Source organism: Pezoporus wallicus, unplaced genomic scaffold (assembly GCF_028554395.1).
Source record: "Pezoporus wallicus isolate ANWC-B61680 ecotype Strahan unplaced genomic scaffold, APGP_CSIRO_Pwel_v1 contig_12604, whole genome shotgun sequence".
Taxonomy (NCBI): Eukaryota; Metazoa; Chordata; class Aves; order Psittaciformes; family Psittacidae; genus Pezoporus; species Pezoporus wallicus.
Window position 1 is genome coordinate 273,147 of NW_026638783.1, and position 20,160 is coordinate 293,306.

General features: G+C 55.6%; 1 protein-coding gene across 9 annotated transcripts in view; it reads right to left on the reverse strand.

Moving 5' to 3' along the window:
* The window catches only part of MACF1 (microtubule actin crosslinking factor 1), a 134,706-nt gene that overhangs the window by 48,441 nt on the left and 66,105 nt on the right, over window positions 1–20,160 (reverse strand). For 4 of the 9 annotated variants that reach the window (XM_057412545.1, XM_057412547.1, XM_057412546.1 and 1 more), the window contains exons 37-57: window positions 20,003–20,152; window positions 19,041–19,256; window positions 18,806–18,955; window positions 17,861–18,094; window positions 16,349–16,498; window positions 16,038–16,271; window positions 15,228–15,455; window positions 14,055–14,576; window positions 13,478–13,654; window positions 12,492–12,615; window positions 11,985–12,193; window positions 10,963–11,280; window positions 10,140–10,306; window positions 8,667–8,823; window positions 7,755–7,872; window positions 6,372–6,434; window positions 5,408–5,649; window positions 4,827–4,956; window positions 3,867–4,066; window positions 2,748–3,243; window positions 703–2,174 (exon numbers count right to left, since the gene is read on the reverse strand). In XM_057412545.1, the coding sequence (XP_057268528.1) occupies window positions 703–2,174; window positions 2,748–3,243; window positions 3,867–4,066; window positions 4,827–4,956; window positions 5,408–5,649; window positions 6,372–6,434; window positions 7,755–7,872; window positions 8,667–8,823; window positions 10,140–10,306; window positions 10,963–11,280; window positions 11,985–12,193; window positions 12,492–12,615; window positions 13,478–13,654; window positions 14,055–14,576; window positions 15,228–15,455; window positions 16,038–16,271; window positions 16,349–16,498; window positions 17,861–18,094; window positions 18,806–18,955; window positions 19,041–19,256; window positions 20,003–20,152 (5,757 nt within the window). The remainder of the gene's footprint in view (window positions 1–702; window positions 2,175–2,747; window positions 3,244–3,866; window positions 4,067–4,826; window positions 4,957–5,407; window positions 5,650–6,371; window positions 6,435–7,754; window positions 7,873–8,666; window positions 8,824–10,139; window positions 10,307–10,962; window positions 11,281–11,984; window positions 12,194–12,491; window positions 12,616–13,477; window positions 13,655–14,054; window positions 14,577–15,227; window positions 15,456–16,037; window positions 16,272–16,348; window positions 16,499–17,860; window positions 18,095–18,805; window positions 18,956–19,040; window positions 19,257–20,002; window positions 20,153–20,160) is intronic. The other 5 variants (XM_057412554.1, XM_057412552.1, XM_057412549.1 and 2 more) reach the window with 2 other exon arrangements.

The following is a 20,160-nucleotide window of genomic DNA, read 5'->3' on the forward strand; positions in this document are numbered from 1 at the left end:
TTAATATAATCAACATAGTGTAACAGCAGGACCCAACACCGTAATACTGCGTGAAAGAACAGCAAACACGCCAACTCTTCCCTCTCAGCAGTTCATATGCAAGCCTTGATGGTCTCCATCAGTTCTTTGGTAGGCACATGAAAGCCCACACCAAAACCTGGCCTTGGTTTTATCCCCCGTGTGTACCTCCTTGTCCCATAGTTTTATCTGTGGCTTTACTTGTACCCAAGGACCCCAAAACGGATGCAATACATGGCCCAGATGAGGTGAACAAGCAGCAGGAAAAGGTGAGCCAGCTAGAAAGACCTGCAGGATGCTTCAATCTGGAGTACTCAAATGACACCAACTGACAGTTAAGATAGACTCAAAACCAACGCTCTCTCCCCCAAAACCTAAATGCCAACCACCTCTCCAAGCCCACGAGGCACTGGCACACCAACATCACACATGCCAAGGAGAACAGGGAAAAGGTTTTTCCTCCCACGAGCAAACCCATTCTGCACCTTTTCACCACAATCCACTCCAGCAGCTCATCTTCCATCCTCCAGAGCAAGGCGATTTTCCAACACCAAAACTGCTGACACGACAGCAACGAACAGCAAAGCTGTGACAGCTCCAAGACCAGAGGTCCTACACCACAACACTAGACAGACCTTCCAACACCAAACACCACTGAAGAAACACTGTGGCATAAAGACTTACCTTGAAGTCTGCCAGCTGCTGGTTGATGGTTTCCACCTCTGTTCCCACCACCCACTGCAACGCCTCGTTGTCCTCTGCTGCGGTTGTCATGTGGGTCAGCTCCTTCAGCCTGCTGTAGAAGTCCTCGACACGAGACAGCGTCGTTTCTACCTGCTCCTGGCGGTTCTTGCCTCTCTCTGTCAGTTTGCTGCACTGTTTGTTCAGTGTCTCCAGCTCACGTTTCAGTCCTAATAAATCTGGGCTCCCTTCGTCCTCCAGCATCTTCTTACATTCGCTTTCAGAAGCTTCAATGTCACACTTCAGCCTATGGAGCTTGCCCAGGAACGTGCGAACGTCCTCTGCTTGGGACTGGAGGCTGTCAGAGTCTCTCCCGATGGGGCCCATGCTGTCCAGCTCATCATCAAGATCCGCCAGCTGGGAGAACATCTCCCTGACCCGGTTACTGAATTGACCGATCCCTTCAAGCTTGTTCTCCATGAGTGTACAGCAGTCATTGACTTTCTGCTTCACAGCTTGGAAGTCCTGCTGAGCCACCTCAGCTTGGCTTAGGAGCTGCGAACAGTCAGATCCATCTGGGGCATCTTCTAGTAGACCTTGAGTGAGGTTTCTCAGATAATCCACCTGTGGCTCCAGGGCCTGCAGCACCTCCTGCTGTGCCCTGAGCTTCTCCAAATTCTTGTTGCTGCAGGCCTGTGGCCCCAGTGCATCGTAGATCTCCAGCTGGTGCTTCGCCCCTTCCAGCTTCTTCTCAATGTTCTTAAAGCTCTCTTGAAACTCCTTGAGCCTCTGGGACATTTCTTCAATGGAGCCAGTCTTGGCTTGCAGCTCTTCTGTGATGGCATCCATCTTGTGATTGATGCCAGCCTTCTCATCCCGAATGTCATCCTCATCGGCTTGAGAAGCATCAATCAGGATGTCGGCAGCGCTGTTGAGCATCTCCAGCAAGGAGCGGCGCTTCTCCACGTCGCTCAGCATAGCCTTTGATCTCAGAAGAGTCGCCTCCAGCTGCACTGGATCCAGAGTTACTTCCAGCTCCATCACCTTTGCCTTGCAGTCCTCCACCCAAGGCAGGAGGTCCTCTGCGTGCCGTTGGTACTTCTGAGCTTTCTGCAAACAGTCCTTGAGCTTAGAGTGCCGGTTGGCAGCCTGCTTGCTGAGCTCTTCCCAGTGCGTTTTGAGGCTGACCAACTGGTTTTGCAGAGTGCTCTTCTCCTCCCCAGGCTGGACAGAAAGCAGCAAAGATTCTCCCTCGGCTACAATCATCTCGTAGGAGCCACTGTGTTGGTTGAGGCTCTTCTGGAACTCTTCTTGCTCCTGAATTTGGCTCTGTAGCCTCTCCAGTTTAGCAGAAATGGGTTGGCTCTGAGCTTGCTGGCACAGTTTGTCATCGAGCCAGGTCCTGAGTTCATCAAACATATGCTGGAACTGCTGGGAACTGGCAAACGCAGTCTGCAGTCGGTTCATCCGGTCGGCTGAAACGGGAATGACATTAGAACGCGACAATTAAGCTGAAATCAAATAAGCAAAGTGCAATTATTTCAAATCAGCTCAGATGCACCAACTGTGTTTTGATTAACAGGAAGGAGCTTTCCATTGCATCACTGGCCTTTTCTGCTCACTGATTCATAAATTTCCTTAATAGTAAGTGGCAACGATAACACAGGAGCCTCAAGTTCTCCGGGCCAGTCCCTAAATGCAACCTCTTAGAAACCAGAAGAGACACCCCAAGGTCAGAGGCTGGCCACTGGTTCTTCTCCATGCCCCATTCTGAATTCAGGAACTGTTTTTTTCCACCCCAAGCACAGCACACTGCACACTGCTGCGATGTGCTTGAAGAGCCACATCAGTGGGTCTAAACTCGCTCCCCAGGCTGCAGTGTGAACTCTCCTGCGCTTAGATCCACATAAAACACCCAGGAAACACCCTGAAAACCAATGAATCTGTTTACTTTTAGAAGCCCAGCAATGGAAGAGCCCTTAGGCAAAAAGCAGGGGTGGAGTTTGACATCCCCACACCTCTGAACCAACTTCTCAGCTCCATCTCACCTGCCAGGTCTTCCAGCCCTTTGAGAGGCAGCGCCACTGTCTCCAGACGTTTCCGTAGCTCATCTTTGAGGTACTGCTCCCCGATGAGGACAGAGAGGTCATCGCAGAGGGTCTGAGCCTCCGTGATCTCCTCTTCCAGCTGCTCCAGGTCCGAGCGGATCTCACTGGTTTCCTCCAGCTGCTGCTTCACGGCATCGGGCTGGGTGCTGATGGCAGACTGGCTGCTCAGGCGCTGCCCCACTGCCTTCACCTTCTCCGACAGGCCCTGGAGGAGCTCCTGGTACTGGGTGCTCTTCACTATGGCTTGGTCAATTTGGCTGGAGCGGGAGTTGAGGCGTTCCGTTAGCTCAGACCATTTCTGATTAACCCCTTGGAGCTCTTCCCGCACCTGGTTAGTGGATGGAGAAACATCTCCAGGGCCAGTCAAGATGCTCTGAGCTGCCTGGTTGAGCTGCTCATGCTGTTGTCTGCGAGCTTCAAATTCCTTCAGCATAAACTGGAATAGAAATAACATACAAATGTTTGCACAAAACTGACAGCTCCGTGTACACACAGCCAAGACAAAGCAGACCTCCAGGGGCTTTATCCAGCCCATGGAACAAGCCCTGCGCTGGGTAGGCCAGATTTCCTGTGACCTTCCAACTTAAAAAGCTGGGAGGGTCCATGACTTCTGTACTTTGCTCGCTCTTATTTGTTCTACTGCTGTGTAATGTGACACAAACCAGGCAGATGAGAAGGAAATCAGATGATGTTAACCGGGGCATTGCGTTTTCTGATGCAGCCAGTTACATGTTAGGATTGGGAAGTAAGAGGTTGGGAAAGGGCAGGCTGCCAGGTGGAGGGGCAGCGTTAGTGAGTCCTGCTGAGCAGCAGCACAGGTCTTCTTTAAAGCAATTTCATTCTCCAAGAGGGGCCAAGTGATTCACTGATGAGTCAATGCAGTGCGGGGAAGGGAGCTCGAGCACGGCTCCCTTTTGAGTTACTCATGGCAGGGTTTGGAGGAGCCCTGAGGTCTCCCAGCACTCACTGGGACATCTCCAAGTGCAATCTTCCACCTCATGTACCGGATGAGACACCCTCGCCTCTTGACCTGATCACGCAGTGGAGCTCCCGGCTCACCTGGACCTGCTGCTTCTGCGCGTTCAGCATGTTCGGGTCGATGGAGAGGGGTCCCAGCACGCTCATCATCAGCTCCTTCTCCATCAGCCAAGGCCGCAGCTGGGCTTCAGCAGCCTGGAAGCTGGCCAGCTGGTTCACCGACTCCTCCAGCTTCTGCTGCCGCGCGGCCGTCGCCTGGCTGGCTCTTTCCCACCTGCAATCTGAAGCACGGGCTCTGTTAGTGGTGACCATGCCCACCACTCCATCAAGAACGGTTTTTACCCTCCCCATGGCTTCCACACCACGAAACCTCCTCAGCTTGTCAGTAAAGCTAGCGTGGCTCTACTCATTCTCCATCTAAGAAGCCGTTTCTAATGGCTACGTAGTCATAGCTCATAGGAAAGGAGGATTTCTGCACTTGGGTCACTACTGCCATGAGTTCGTCCAGCCTTGGGTGCCACTGAGCATCCCTGGCTCAGTGCATGAGGATGCTCTCATGGGTATCAGGCCTCACACAGCACATTCAGATCTCCTGGACAGAGAAGTCCATAAACAGGTTCCTGCTATTTCAAAGAAGAGAATCTATGGGCTCCTTTTTAAATAGTCTTGGTGGGTCAACATTTAACTACCCAGGACAGCCTTAGTAATGCTTGGAATTTTATATCAAGCCATGAAGCATTTAATGAAAATAATCAACTTGTGTTGCTAATGCTTTTTTTTTCCCCTCCTTTTCTTTAAGAAGTAATTTAAGGAGGCAAGGCTTTAAAATCCACATCCATCATGGAGATCTCATTAATCAGGACAGGGCTCATCTCAGGAACACCTTGTACACCAGACAGCTTGCAGAGAAGTTTGTTATTTACTTCATTTTAATTGGAAGTGACTCTGTTCTGCTGTGACTTTGGAAGCCCCCTGCAATCCCAAACCCCTTGTATGTGATGCTTCAAGACAGGAGCCTCACTAAGTGCTCCGGGCACTTACTCAGGTCTTCCTGCATCTTCTTCCAGTTCGCTGCTTCTGGAGAATCTGGGTATTTCTCCAGCAAGCCAGAAAGCGCTTCCTTCACCTTCTGGATCTTCCCTGAATTCTGTTCCAGTTCAGCCAGAAATGCCTGGAAAACAATCATTGGAACTTCTTCAGATATAGGGCAAAAGACTGAAATCACTGAGTAGGAATGAAGCAGCGGCTACAAGCTGGAGTTAGGCAATTTCTGCTCTTTGCTCTTTAATGAAATCATTTCATTTTATTAGCAATATCATGAGCTAACTTGGCTCCAAGAGCAGGGAAAGGCTGGGAATTGCTTTCCAGGAGAAGCTGGAGTGACCCAGCAACAAGGGCTATAGATAAACTCCCTTCCCCTGAGCCCAGTGCCTGGGAGCAGCAGGTCTAGAAGCAAAGAGGTCGAGCACAGCACGTTGGCTCATGAACCATGACCTGCGTGAGATCCCTTCTGTGGAAAGCCTTTCTTTAAGCTCCTAGTCCTGCTGCAATAAAGCCCATCACTGAGATCCTTTGGGAGGAAATGCTTTAATCCCCATTTTGTGCTCTGGAAGAGCTGTTACCTTGTTGTGCTCAGCTTGGGCTCTCATTGTCTCTGTCTTGGTGGGCGAGGAGGAGGCGTCCAGCTCCGACAACATTCGTTCCTTCGACTCCAGCCACTTCAGCATGGAGCTGGCCTCCTCCTGCACCTCCTGCATCTTCTCCAGCATAGCCGAGAGCTGCTGCTGGCGCTCCTGCAGCGCCGCACCGAGGCCCTGGTACTGCTGGGTCACGTCAGACACATCGCACTGGATCTCAGTCAGATCTGTCGCCAAAAAGCAGCCCGAGGTGAGGACACTGCTCACGCTGCCTGCCTTCACCTGGGCTCTCAGATACTGATCTAGCTCTGGGCAGCCACAGCCAGCCAAGCGTGAGGAGGAAGAGGCTGTGCTGCTGTCCATCCTCCTGCAGAGCAGTGTCACATCATCCTCCCCTCTCGTGCCCGAGGGGCCCTTCCAGCGGCACCGTGTCCGCACACTGACAGGTTGCAAACAAAGCAAATGCTTTTGTGTGGGTGAGATGGTGCAGGCTGAGTCGTGTCCAACCCCCCCATCAAGGTCACTGCTGGTACAAGGTTAAAGGATTTGACACCGAAATATAAAGCTGTTTTTATGCACCTATTACCTTGCTGAACTGATGCGTTAACAGCAGATAACGGGCAATAATTAAAACTGCTCTTCAAACTGAAGGCTTGGATGCCATTACAATCCCTTAGAACCAATAAATTTAACTGCAGGCCTTAAAACCATCTCCCATTTATCAGCTCTTAACACCACCGATGGGGGTGCCAGGGTGCCCTCACTCCCCAGAGCTGCCCCTCGGCATCCTTCAGCCTGACTGATGTCCTCCAGCACCGCGGCTCCAGCACGGCTGGGATGGGATGCTGATGGTGCCACAGCGGGGTTTATACTCTCACGGATGGAAATGCACAGACAAATGGACAAGGACGGTGAGGTGGCCTTGGCACAGCAGTGACAGCGAGCTCACCTTTGCATGTGTGGTATCCGTTCACGCTGCCGAGCGACCCTCCCGCAGCGGGCAGCGCCGCACCTGAGCACAGGGGACGGAGACAGACAGAGGGACAAGACAGAGGCGTTAGGAATGCAGACAGCAAGCGATGAATGGTGCTCCAATGACATGGACTACACCGGCCACCAAGCACACACACAGCGTCCCCACCCGCCCGGGGCCACTGAGCCCACAGTTCCCTTTGGAATGGGTTTATTCCTCCTCCTCCTCCCCACACGCTCGCAGCCCTCGCTGCCCTGGAGCTGCTCCTGCCTCACTGGACCAGAAGCAGAAGAGCCGAAGCTGCCTGGAGCTGGTCACCTCTCGCAGCATCACGCATGGTGGATGTGGCTCCTATCATTCTGGGGACCACTGGGCACCTCCCCAAGCCTGGAAAGCTACTAGCCTAAACATGACTTTATAATATCAAGTGCTGAGTGCCTTCTCTGAAGAGATTCACTCCCCTGAAGAGCATAACTCCCCCATGTTCTCTTTTTCTGATGGGATGAAACTATTTAAACCCGCCTCAGTGCACAGACACGCTCTCTTTGCCAAGAGGCTTCCACTCCTTGGACACCAGATAGCACAGCTATGTTCACAACAAAGTGGGATTCATTAGAAACATTATAGGGCAAGCTTCTCTCCTTCTAACCACGTATTTTAAAGCTTTCATGGATGCAAGGGGCTGCAGCTTTGGTCACGCCATGTGGGGTGACCACCCCTCTTGGAGGTTTCCCACTGAACTGCTCCTCAGGTTAACCCTAATGAACGCATCTGGACCGTGCACTCCCATAAATGCCCATCCATGATGAGAGCTCAGGGACTTGTTCTCACAAGCTGGAAGACGTCTTTCGGTTGGTTTCCAAACAACCCAGACATAATCTCATTGCTTCGCAGACTTGAAGCCAGCAAGGAGACAAGCAAATTATCTTTGAATATCGCAGTCTTGTTTCATCCAGAGATGAAACCCAAAGGCTGGAGTTTGGTTGAAACACTCCAGCCCTCAGGAGCCTGAAGGACATCGAAAGGGAAAGCAGGAGCTGCCTCCATGAGCTCCCATGCTCCATGCGAGCAGCAGTCCCTGTCCTCACGCTGGGATCACATTCAGTCATTCAGTGCTTGCTATGCTACAGCAAATCAAGCCAAGTGTGTGGCCTCCGAGTGCTTGGCTGATGCCTCAATGCAGCAAGCACCAGCGACCCGACCATGGGGTTGAGCTCCACGATAGCTGGACCACCACAGGCCCTCTGCAGTTTGTTAGAAGGGGGAAATAACCCCATTGTTTGCTTGAGGTGGGCTCAGTGTGAGAGCAAACGGAGCACTGAGGAAGGAGGCATCCTCAGGAGAGCGGCTGCGACTCACCTGCCTTGGACGGGGTGTCGGGGGCCGTAATCTCCACAATCAGGTTCTCCAGGAGGGTCCCTCTGCGGCCGATCTCCTCCACCTGAGCCCCCTTCCCCTTCCACTCCTCTAGCAGATCCTGCTCGAGAACAAAGGCCGGGATTGGGGATGTCACTTGCGTGGCTGCAGCCCTCCCTTCGTCACCCATCACCGCTGCAGTGACTCGGTGGCACCGGGACACGGCACCCATGGAACCGGAGCCCGGCGAGCAGACTGCACCGGGGAAGTGGGTGTCTTCACGTTTATTTTTGTCAGGGGAACTCAAGGAAGGAAAAGCTCTTCCCGAACTATCGGGTCTGTTCAAGGAAACCCTCTTCTCCCTCCTACTGGTTTGGGACCTCCCTCCTCCTCTCTGCACAACCCAGCCTCGCTGAATCCAGTCCTGGCAGAGCCCGGGGGTGCCGGAGCCCGATGCGCCGTGGGGAGCCCGGTGACGTGCCGAGGGGTGCGAGGGCTGGGAGTGACTCAGCAGGCGCTGCTCTGCCTCTGAGTCAAACCCTTGGCACATCCTGATCTAAAGCATCGCGGAGCGGGGGCTCGGATGACAGGACACCTTCCATTGTCTAGCAAGAGGAAAACACTCAGGGAAAATGAATGTGCTTGGGTCTCCCACTCCCAAATCCCACCCAGAGGAGGCAGGGGAGGAAAGGAAACCAGGCAGTGCTCAACAGGACCTTCACACTGCTCTGCTCCCCGCAGGGACCACTGCATGCACACACACCCCAGAGGCTGCAGCTCAGCAGCAAGTACAGGGGAGCCCAGGATTCCTGAGACCATAAAACAGCTCCCAGCACTCTGCTTCCTGGGATCGATTCCAGCACTTCCACACCAGCTGCCAACTGTCCCAGCCTGCTTCCAGCTCCCTCTGCCCACCTGGACCTGCTGCCGGCGCTGGTGCAGCTCCTGGGTGCCCAGGGAGGTCTCAGCGGACGGCATTTTGCCTTCGCTCTCCCTCAGCCACTTCCTCATGGCCCCAACCAGCTTCCGAAACTCATCCAGTTGCTCCTGGCAGGACGACGCATCCTTTTCTCTGGGAGTGAAAAGGTTTTGGAGAGTCAGAGCTCGTGCTTTGCCTTGCAATTACCCGTGCCTGAATGCAGCACAGTTGTGCCTTTAGGAGCCCTTTATTACTATCAGTAGTAGATGTTGCCCAGGAGCAGTGCAGGCAGCGCCAACCGAAGCGGGGTGCTCGCCAGCCTGCCCCTCACCACTGCTGGACCCCTCAAGCCGTGGCTGGTGGCGCTTTGGGGACCACACCAGCATCACCACGGTAGCCAAGAGCGATGGACCACCGGGACCTGCGCTGGCTCTGTGCCGGGCTCTTTGTCCCACAGGAAGAGAAGCTTTTGGGAAGACAGAGCTCATTCATGCCCCTGGCCCCAGGCAGCTGCAGGGGGGGGGATGCTGCCCCTCCTCCCTGGCCACAGCTCTGCTCTATTCAGCCCATCCAGTAGGAACAAGGACAGGACAGGAGCCATGGACCCCTCCGCACTCACACACCGCAGCTGCGAGCAGCCGGCACAGCATGGAATGACTGGGGATTGTCATGGGATTCATTGGGACAGGCCAAGGGGAATGGCTTTAACCTGCCCGAGGGGAGACTGAGATGAGCTCTTAGGCAGAAGCTCTTCCCTGTGAGGGTGCTGAGGCGCTGGCACAGGGTGCCCAGAGAAGCTGTGGCTGCCCCATCCCTGGCAGTGTTCAAGGCCAGGTTGGACACAGGGGCTTGGAGCAAGCTGCTCTAGTGGAAGGGGTCCCTGCCCGTGGCAGGGGGCTGGGACTGGATGAGCTTTAAGGTCCCTTCCAACCCAAACCATTCTGGGATTCTGTGAGCTGCTTTTTTCCCACCCCCTTCCCTGTATTCACCAGGGAGTCTGGAGGCACCCAGAGGTATGAACCCCCTGGACACAGGCATGTTGTTGCTCAAGCTGCCGTGGCCAATTCAAGCTCAAGCTGCTGCTAAAGCTCCTCCTTATCCCTACTTTAGCAGAGCTGGAAACAGGCTCCTCTGCTCTGTCACCTCCAGAGATGAGAGCACGCCTGGGGCCGGCTCCCGATCCCGCGCCAGCCCCCATCTCCCCTCTGGCAGGATGCTCCAGGCTGGAGCTGCAGCAGCCCACACGCCGGGAAGCGCAGGAACGCGGCTCCTACAGCACCAGGAATGTTTCACAACGCCCCCAGCCAAGGCTTTTTATAAAGCGTCAGCTGGAGCGGGCTGAGCTGCCCCCAGCTCCTGCTGCCAGGAGGAGGCAGGAAGGGTTCGCTCGTGCCCCCCTGTGGAAAGAGCATCTCCCCTCTCCTTGCTCTGGGGTCTTGCCCCAAGGGGTGCTGGGTCCCCGGACTCACCTCTCCTCTGCCACCTTCTGCAGCTGCACAAAGTCTTTCTTCAGGCTCTGCAGCCTCTCCTGCTGCTGGGAAGCGCCAGGGGCGAAGCCGCAGGAGCTCAGCTCCGCAGCCAGGCTCTCCAGGACAGCCAGGTCCTCCTGGTGCTGCCTCAGCTCCGAATTCAGCTCCTGCCAAAAGCAAAAGGTGATGCTGACTGCGCCCCAGACTGGGGCAGAGGGGATGAACCAGACAGCCCCATGTCCTGTCCTCTGTAGGCACCAGAGCCAGGTGGGCATAGCTTATGGCAAATACAGGGTAAATCCCACCTTTCCCAGTGCTGGTGCAAGGCCATGCAGTGAAGGGGATGGGGGGACCGTACACAAACCAAATCAATCCCACACACACACACACGTGTCTGGTTTTATGCCAGCATTTCTGAGGCTGGGGCCAAAGTGCCCCCCACAGCAGAGAACTCATCGGAAGCCCAAGGGAGGAGTCCCATGGAGCCATGACCGGCCACCATGACCCACGGCATCTCCGAGGGCTTTGTCACATCCTGCGTACTGCCAGCATGGGTGTTCTGCTCTATTAACCCCATGGAGTCTTCAGTTGGTAAATCCTTGCTGTATCTGGACTGGCCTCTATAAGCCTGGCTAGAGATCCCCTCTGAAAACCAGCCTGGCTCCAAGGAACCACCATCCTCTCCCTGCTGGAAGCAGCCTCAGCCACCTCAGACATGCTCCCTTTAACAGGCAAAGAGCCTCCCATGGATCCTGCTAGATGGGGAGGGAATCACAGCAAAACAGCCCTGACACAGACGGAGGCGCCTCGCCACGCATCTCACCTGGATGTGCTGGGAGAAGCGAGCGATGTCCCGGTCCGGCTGATTCCCAGATGCCAACATCCTTGCCCTGCTCTCGGTGAACTGCTGCAGCTTCTCCGAGAGCTGCTCGTACTGCTCCACCTTGGGCAGGAGCCCCTTCAGGGCATCCTCCCTGTCCCGCTGCTGCTGGCACAGCCTCCCAAAGTGCTCCGTCGCCTCCGCCAGCTTGTCCTGGAGGGCAGAGGCCGTGGGGCTGTCTGCTGCCTCCATGAACCGTGCCACCATCTCCCGGGTGGCTTCCAGGCAGCTCTTCTGCCGGGCGATGTCCTGCTTCAGCTTCTGCGGGAAGCACACAAAAGGGAGGGATGGATGGATGGATGGGTGGTGGTTTAGAAGGCTCTTGGGCAAGACCGATGTGAAGAGGCTGGGCTGTCCTTGGGACCATCAGCCAGGGTTGGGTGGGAATTGTTTCCTATCCATTTTCCTTTCCTTTTTGATCTCCCCAGCCTGCTTTGCCTTCCCCCACTGCGTGATTATGACAAGAGGAAACGGCCTCAAGCTGCACCAGGGGAGGTTTAGGTTGGATATTAGGAACAATTCCTTCCTCAGAGGGTGCTCAGGCATTGGAACAGGTTGCCCAGGCCAGTGCTGAAGTCACCATGCCTGGAAGTGTTCACAAACTGGGTAGATGAGGCCCTCAGTGGCATGGGTTAGTGGTGGCATTGGCAATGCTGGGATAATGGCTGGACTTGATGATCTTAAAGGTCTTTTCCAACCTCATTAATAACATGATTCTATGATTCTATGTGACTCCCAAGCCCTACTTGCTAGCAAAGAAGAGAAGAGATTTTCAACAGGTCTGGGTCCTAGCTTAAAGGAATTCACTAAAGATTCTGCTCACATCTCTTTTTAGGGGCTGTTTTTGGTGCTTTCAGAATACTGGAGCATCTGCAGGGTTCAGGTCCTGCAGCATGGGGAACCTGCAGGGTTCAGGTCCTGCAGACAGGCACGTTCGAGGTCAGGAGCCCAGGCCCCAGCCTTACCGCACTCGTGGCAAGCGAGTCCTGGATGGATGCGGAGGAGAGCGCGGCCGGCTGCTCCCTCTCCAGGCTCTTCTCAATCTCGGCCACTGACTGCAGGAGGCTCTCCAGGCTCTCCTGGACGCTCTGGGACTGGGCAATGGATTTCTGCAGCAGGTCCGAGCGCTCGGCCATCTGCTGGGAGAGGCTCTGGAAGCGGCTCACGATGGCATCTGTGGAGTTCGGCACAAAGAGCTCAGCGAGAAGCAAGGATCACCCTTGCCTCCTGCCAAACTCCCGCTGACGATGGATTCCCGTGCCCAAACTCAGCAGCAAGACAGGGATCCAACACAAAACAGCCAGCCTGGATCACAGTGCTCCCCATGGGCAAATACAAGCCCTGAAGATGCTCTGCTGGGAGGCTTTGCCTCACCTTCTCCCAAAAGTGGGAAATTTCATCTTCCCTCCCTGTTTGGTTTGCACCCCCCCTCAGCCATCCCTGCTAACGCAGGTGGAGGCTTTGCTCTGTACCTGTTGTTTCCTGGATGTGCCCGTGGTCCGGAGCCGGCTCCCCTTGTACATCCAGCAGGGACTGAGCTGCTTTCTGGAGCTTCTCCACTGGCACCTGATGCTCAGCGAGGTCTCCCTGCAACTGCTGCTTTGACACAAGATGAGGCAGAGTCAGTGGTGGGTCACACGTAAGAGCTCTGCACCCATGGGGAGCTCAGGGCTCCACAGAACCCTGCTGAGGGACCTTGTTCAACCACAAACTCCTTAGGAAAAATATCATAGGTTGGAAGATCCAGCCCCACGCTGCATGGAAGGTCCAACCCCACACTGCATGGAAGGTCTAACCCCACGCTGCATGGAAGGTCCAACCCCACGCTGCATGGAAGGTCCAACCCCACGCTGCATGGAAGGTCCAACCCTACGCTGCATGGAAGGTCCAACCCCACGCTGCATGGAAGGTCCAACCCCACGCTGCATGGAAGGTCCAATCCCATGTTGCATGGAAGGTCCAACCCTACGCTGCATGGAAGGTCCAACCCCACGCTGCATGGAAGGTCCAACCCCACGCTGCATGGAAGGTCCAACCCCACGCTGCATGGAAGGTCCAACCCCACGCTGCATGGAAGGTCCAACCCCACACTGCATGGAAGGTCCAACCCCACGCTGCATGGAAGGTCCAACCCCACGCTGCATGGAAGGTCCAACCCCACGCTGCATGGAAGGTCCAACCCCACGCTGCATGGAAGGTCCAACCCCACGCTGCATGGAAGGTCCAACCCCACGCTGCATGGAAGGTCCAACCCCACGCTGCATGGAAGGCCCAACCCCACGCTGCAGGCAGAGCTGGGTCAGAGGGTCTGGGCTGTCCCAGTGCTCAGCCACCCTCACTGGGGGTGAATGTCCCCCCATGTCCCACTGGGATGTCCCCATGGGCAGTCTGTGGCTGCAGCAGCCACATTCCCACACGGGCTCCGGTGCTTCCCCAGGATCACCCATGGATCCCGTACCTTGGCACTGGCAAGCTGCTTTTGCAGAAGGGCCGGATCCGAAGAGACCGCCTCCGAGAGCAGTTTCCCAACGGCAGCTTCGCTCTCCTGCAGCCATGTCCTGAGAGACTCTGCCACCTCCTGGAACTGCTGGTAGTGATCCAGCAAGGTGCTGAGGTGGGAACCAAGCTTGGTGCACTGCAAAGGAGCAACGAGACGTAAGGAGAGGATGCAAACAAAGCGCGGAGTGACCTGGGCACTGCTGGAAAACGCACAGAAGTCATGAAGAAAGAAAAACAATTAAAAACCCCAATCTTGCCCTATGTGCTATAGGAACCACAGGAGCCCAAGGCAGACGTGCTACCCCTGCCCAAGCACTGGAGAAACCTTGTCCTACAATCCACATAAGTACCACCAGTTGGCAGGGGAGTGGAACCGGGTGATCTTTAAGGTCCCTTCCAACCCAACCTATCCTGTGGTTCTCTAAGGCCAGCCAGACACTGAAATGTCCCTTTGCCTTCCCTGTGTGTTCTACAACGCGCAGGAGGAAAACAGCACCCAGGGTTCAACTCCCAGCCTCCCACAGCCCTTCCCATACCCTGGAGTGCAGCGTGGTGTATCGCCGCGTCGCATCCTCCAGCTTGCTCCTGACCACGCTCCCGGACATCAGCGCCTGGGACCCGGCATCCCCAGCAGCTCCCTCCGCATCCAGCACCTTCTGCCCCGACATGGTAATGAAGCGCAGGTCCCCTTTGTGGGAGATGACATCCTCGGAGAAGCTGCCCTGCCGCTGGAGCAGCCGCCGGAGCGCTGCGGGGTCGCTGCCCCCCTTGGCCATGCCCTCCAGATCCTGCTCCGCTTGCGCCAGCCAGGCCTCGAACTCTCCGTGATCCCGCAGGAACTTGCGCAGCTCATCCCGCAGGACCTGCACTTGCTTCAGCCGCGCTTCCGACTGCGCGAGGGAAGCGCCGTACTGGTGCTTGAGCTCTGCCAGCCGGCCCTGGAGCCCGGCCCGCTCCTCCCCGGCCAGGCTGTGGCCGTGCTTGTCCAGGAACGCCTGCGCTGACTGCGCGGCCAGGATGATGTCCTGCTGCTGGGACAGCAGCTCCTGGTGCTGGGCCTGAAAGATGCCAGTGAGCAAAGGTGATGCTTGCGACTTTGGGGTGATGGGTTTAAACTGCAACAGGGGAAGTTCAGGCTGGATGTAAGGAAGAAGCTCTTTACTGTGAGGGTGCTGAGGCGCTGGCACAGGGTGCCCAGAGAAGTGATAAATGCTCCATCCCTGGCAGTGTTCAAGGCCAGGCTGGATGGGGCTTGGAGCAAACTGCTCCAGGGTGAAGCATCCTTGCCCATGGCAGAGGGTTGGCATTGGGTGATCTCAAGGCCCTTTCCATCCAGTCTGTGATTCTATGACTGAGGGTCCCTGCCCAGCAGCACCCAGTGTACCTCACCTCCCCCAGCACTGGTGAGGTGGGGAACACTGCAAAGGCTGGGATAGGAACAGGAGCTCTGCCCACAGAACCCCTGGTCTGACCATGACGAGCACCTTCTCATTACCCTGATGGCACCGTGCCACAGCACCCACCACCAACCCAGAGGGCATGTCCTCCAGGAAGCCAGCAGCGACTTCCCAAGTTTCCCACATGGAAAATCCCCCTGAACACAGGTTTTCAAGGCCAGCCACATCTAACATCCAATGCTGCTCCCAGCTGCATCAGCAGGGTCAGTGCACGGGGCAGAAAGCTTTGGAGGAAGCAGGCGTTGTCCTGACCTTCAGCCTCTCGTACTGCTCATCCAGGCTCTCAGCAGCGCTGTCAGCTCCCACGACGTGGCCATCAGGGACGTCCCCAGTGCCTGTCCCTGCTCCTTCCCCTCGTGCCTGCTCGATGGGGTGGGGTCTGTACTCCAGGAGCCCTCCCTTCTGCTCCAGTGATGCCACCCAGTTCAGAAGGGAATCGATCTTCTTGCTGTTCTCCTCCAGCTCTTTGGCAGCTTTCACCTGAAAGCACAAAGGCGCCAGGTAAAGAATGACCCATTTTACGCATGTTCAGCAACCTGCTGCATGGAGGAGGGAGACAAAACCCCACAGAGGAAACACCCTGGACAGTTTTCCAGCCACAGCAAATGCCTGAGACACTCACAGAGCTCCACAAACCTTTGTGGCTCTTCCGGAAGGGAGGAAGGTGCAAAGAAGCTTTGCATAAACTCAGCATTGCACTTCTAAACCCTGATGAAGCCCAGAGCCCCCACCCTGAAATGCTTTGACTCCAGAAGTGAGCATCACCTTCATCACCAGCACATGGAGAGCCCTGATGCTCAAGCTCCCATTAAAGGTCAGTCCAAAGGCAGAACCTTTTCCTCTCCCAGTTCCTGCACAACCAGCCCATCCGTGGCTGCAACTCCCAAGGCACTTCATGAGAGAAATACCTGGGGGGCACCTCATTTGAGGGACAGACAGGAAGGAACCCCAAACTGCTTTATGCTGCATCACCCAGCTGGCTGCCAGGACCCCAAATGAATCTGATTGCAGCATGTGGAACCTTACTGCCCACCTTCAGGGCTAGAGCTCTTTGCATGTCACCTTTTCAGTCTCCTGCTGCACTGCAGCAGTCACGGCGCTCTCCAGCTCCTTCTGGGCCATCTCCGTCCTCTCCTGCAGGGACCGGTACTGCTCCTTGGCGTGCTGGAGCTTCTCTTGCAGAGCTGCCAGCTCCCCAGGCTCCATCTTCACCTTGTTGTCCTCCAAAAACTCCTCTGTGCTTTTGAGGATGCTGGCGAAGGAGGCGGCTCGGGTGTGCATGTTCCTCTGCAGCTCCTGTGCAGACGATGCCGTCAGCTCCATTCACTCCCAAGCCTCTCCTCCTCCTGCCCCCCAGCTCTTGGAGCACTGACCTTGACGTGGCTCTGCCTCTGCTGCAGGGTGGACAGGTCCCCTTCGCTGGCTGCTCTCTGCTGCTCCACCAGCGTGTCCTCAGCCTGGCTCAGCCAGCGGCTCAGCTCGGCCAGGCTCTGCGCCCGGGCTGCCTGCTGCTCCTGCAGTGTCTGTGGGCAGAGCAGAGGCGAGAGGGGACAGTTAGCACCAGAGCTGCACCCGGCTCAGGCACATGGCTGCAAGGCAAGGTGAGAGGTTACTGAAGATGAGCAGGCAGCACAGAAACCACAGCTCTCCGCAGGCTCCCTTCTCCAGCTCACACACTGCAGGAATGGGGCTGCGGTGCCCAGTGCCTGTGAGCAGGAGCTGCTCCCTGCACCGCTGCCACCACTCCAGCAGGTTCCTGCTCTTTGAGGAGCCCACTGAACTCCAGCGTGGAGCCACGCTCCAGGTCATGCACTCCTCTCCTGGAGAGCTCAACCACGAGTTTCTGTGCCTTTTCCATTCAGCCTCACAAGCATTAAAACTGCAGCAGAAACGCATCTAAGAGAGGTGGCAACAACCTGGGGTCAGGCAGCACCGCTGTGGAGCCCCAGACAGCCCAAGTAGGCTGCGTTTGATCCTGGGGTTGGAGAGGGAGCCCGGGAGAGGGAATGTGTTTCTGTAGCTGATCCAGCTCCTCGGTTTTGCTGCCAGAGCACAACACAGAAGCGCCTGTTTGAGCAATTGAGCATGATGTGACCTGAGAGTCCCTGCAACGTTCCTGCTCCCCTTTCCCAGGGGAGATAAAGGGTTTTTTTTTTGAGTTTCACTGGGCATTTCAGCAAGGTGATGTACAAACTTGTGCAAAACACTGTGCTTGTTTCTCCCAGTCATAAGATACGCAATAGAAGCACATGGCAAGAGCCTTCTTAAGAGCTCTTCAGCTGCAAAGCGAGTTCTTCTTGGGTTAGGATGGGCGCACACTCAATCTGAAAAAGCAAAGCAAACTGGTTAATATACAAACACACACTCCAGAGAGGACAGGCAGGAGTTACAGAGAGCAATTGTTAATAAAAACCACATTAATCTTGTCTTGAATAAGAGGCTCCATGCAGTGATGGGTGCTGCAGCAACGCAGCAGAGACCTGAGGAGGTGCTTTTGCAGCTGCCTGCTGCCTTGATGGGTCATCTGCTGTTTCTCTGGGACAGCTACACCTGACTTGAGCAGTGGGAATAAGCATTAAAACTGCCAAATGCCTGGGGTGGCCCCTCCACACAGGGCTTTTCTGGTGGGTTTATTCCACCCAGCGCATAGCATCTTGATGGCTGCACTACCCAGGCTCCATCTTTTGGGAGAAAAGCGACTTTCCACCTGGGAGTTAGGTGGTAGGAGAGAAAATACTTTAGAGGAAGCTCGTGATGTGCAGTAAGTCATAAACTGTGAGTGGCATGCACACAAATCCCAGACAGGAGGTGTCTCAGCGCACGTTCTTGTGGCCGGGAAGCGCTTCAGCGAGCAAACTGCAGCCAGGAAGCAGACGTCTCCCAACCTTCACCTGATCCGTCTGCTCCACTTGCTGGAGGCAGACCTGCAGGACCTCCACCCGAGCCGTGACGTGCTCCGACAGGTCCCGGAAAGCCTTCTGCAGCTCATTGAGCAGCCGCAGCAGCTGCCTGCTCTGCTGAGGGGTCAAGTCCTGTGCGTGCTCCGAGATAAGGAACTGGATGTCGAAGGCAGTGGCGTCGAGCTGAGACTTGGTGTCAGCCAAGGGCTCTTTCAGCTCCTGAATGATGGAGAAGAGACCCGTCAAAATGACCCTACAGGCCTGGACAGTCCATGGGGACCATGGTGTCACCAGCAGCACTCATAGCCTTTGATCCCTGAGTTCAATGCCAAGGAGCTAGCAGCAGCCAGGAGATGCTGAACTGACCATTTCTTGACAGTTATTGCTAGAAGGGATTCATAGATCACAGAGCGGTTTGGGTTGGAAGGGACCTTAAAGCTCCTCCAGCTCCAACCCCTGCCACAGGCAGGGACCCCTTCCACTGGAGCAGCTTGCTCCAAGCCCCTGTGTCCAACCTGGCCTTGAACACTGCCAGGGATGGGGCAGCCACAGCTTCTTGGGGCAGCCTGAATAAATATGGAGGGGAGTTAGAGCTCCTCGTAAAGCTGATGGAGACCAGGGCAGGTGCAATGGATGGAGCAACCAGAGCATAAGGAAGCAGCTCTTTCCTCAATAGCCAGATGGGAGTCCCTCAGCCCTTACCCCACACCTACATGTGAGCATGTTCCCCAAACAACCAAAGCAGATGGCTCCTGTATTGTAGAAACAAATGACTCTGGAGCAAATACAATACTGTTGCTCCTCCTGCAACACAGGATAAGGGCAAACCCTTGGTAGGCTTCAGGAGGGAAGCAGGATTAAAAGCTTCTTCTCCATGCAGAGGACAGCATCTTCATCAGACAGCAGGATTAGGGGCATTGCTATGGTTACCTTGTACTGCTGCAGGCAGCGGCTCAGGCTGTTCGCATCAGTCTCGTGGCTGTAATCACTGCCCTCCAGCGACTCTGCGGTGCTGGAGACCCAGCTCAGCAGCTCCTGGAGCTTGCCCTGGAGAGTCTCGTGATGTGCCAGGATTTTAGCCTTGAAAACAGGGATTTATCATGTAAAGGAGCAGAGCGTTCCCGGGAAGGAGCACCGGGATGCTCGGGGCCGGTGCCAGCTTTACCTTTGCAGTTTCTGCTGCCCCACGCAGGTTTTGCAGCCGGGACTCCAGGACATCACTCGTAGAGCTCAGAGACTTCTGCAAGTTCTTGGCATCCTTCTCCAAAGCCTTCAGCAATTGCTCAGGGACTTCTTCAGGGGGGTTGGCCACAATCTGCTTCACGGCGTCCAGCTCCTGATTCACTGGGAAGCTCAGCTCCTGCAGCTCAGCGCCCAGGGCCTGCGGGAAGACAGGATCGTTGTGTCTGAGACAGGGTGACTTCATCTTCCCACTGCCAGAACTGAGGAAAGGTTCTGGAGACCCAGCTCCAAGCTGCGTCTATCTGTTAAAGATGCATCCCTGTGCTGTCCTCCAGCCCTGTTCAGCTGCCAGCAATCGCCTGGGCTTTCTCCAGGCTGTAAAATTCATTTCAGTCAAGCTTAGGTTATTGCCTCTGGGCTGCATCCCTCAGAGCAGCTCCAGTGCCTAAAAGGGTTACAAGAAACCTGGAGAGAAGCTTTGGACAAGGGCCTGTAGGGACAGGCCAAGGGGAATGGCTTTAACCTGCCAGAGGGGAGACTGAGATGAGCTCTTAGGCAGAAGCTCTTCCCTGTGAGGGTGCTGAGGCGCTGGCACAGGGTGCCCAGAGAAGCTGTGGCTGCCCCATCCCTGGCAGTGTTCAAGGCCAGGTTGGACACAGGGGCTTGGAGCAAGCTGCTCTAGTGGAAGGGGTCCCTGCCTGTGGCAGGGGTTGGAGCTGGAGGAGCTTTAAGGCCCCTTCAATCCAAACCAGGCTGGGATTCTGATTGTCTAAGCAGGGAGGAGGAGGTGAGACCAGACAGGGAGGGATGGGTTTTGCACATAAACCCCTGTTAAACCTGAGTCTGACCTTCCTGCTGGCTTCCAAGAGCAAGCAGGAGGTGCATGAAGCTGGGGACAGGAGGGACGAGCTGTGTCCTGCCTAACAACAGCCAAACCCAGCTCACCTCCGCCTGCTGCAGCAGCTCATGCAGAGCTGCCAAACTCTGCTCCGCCGGCTGCACCCGCTTGATCCGCATCTCGACATCTCGGAGCATGGAGAGATAGGATATCAGCTTCTCATCGTGCTCCAGACACATCTTCTTGCTGAACATGATCTGCAGAA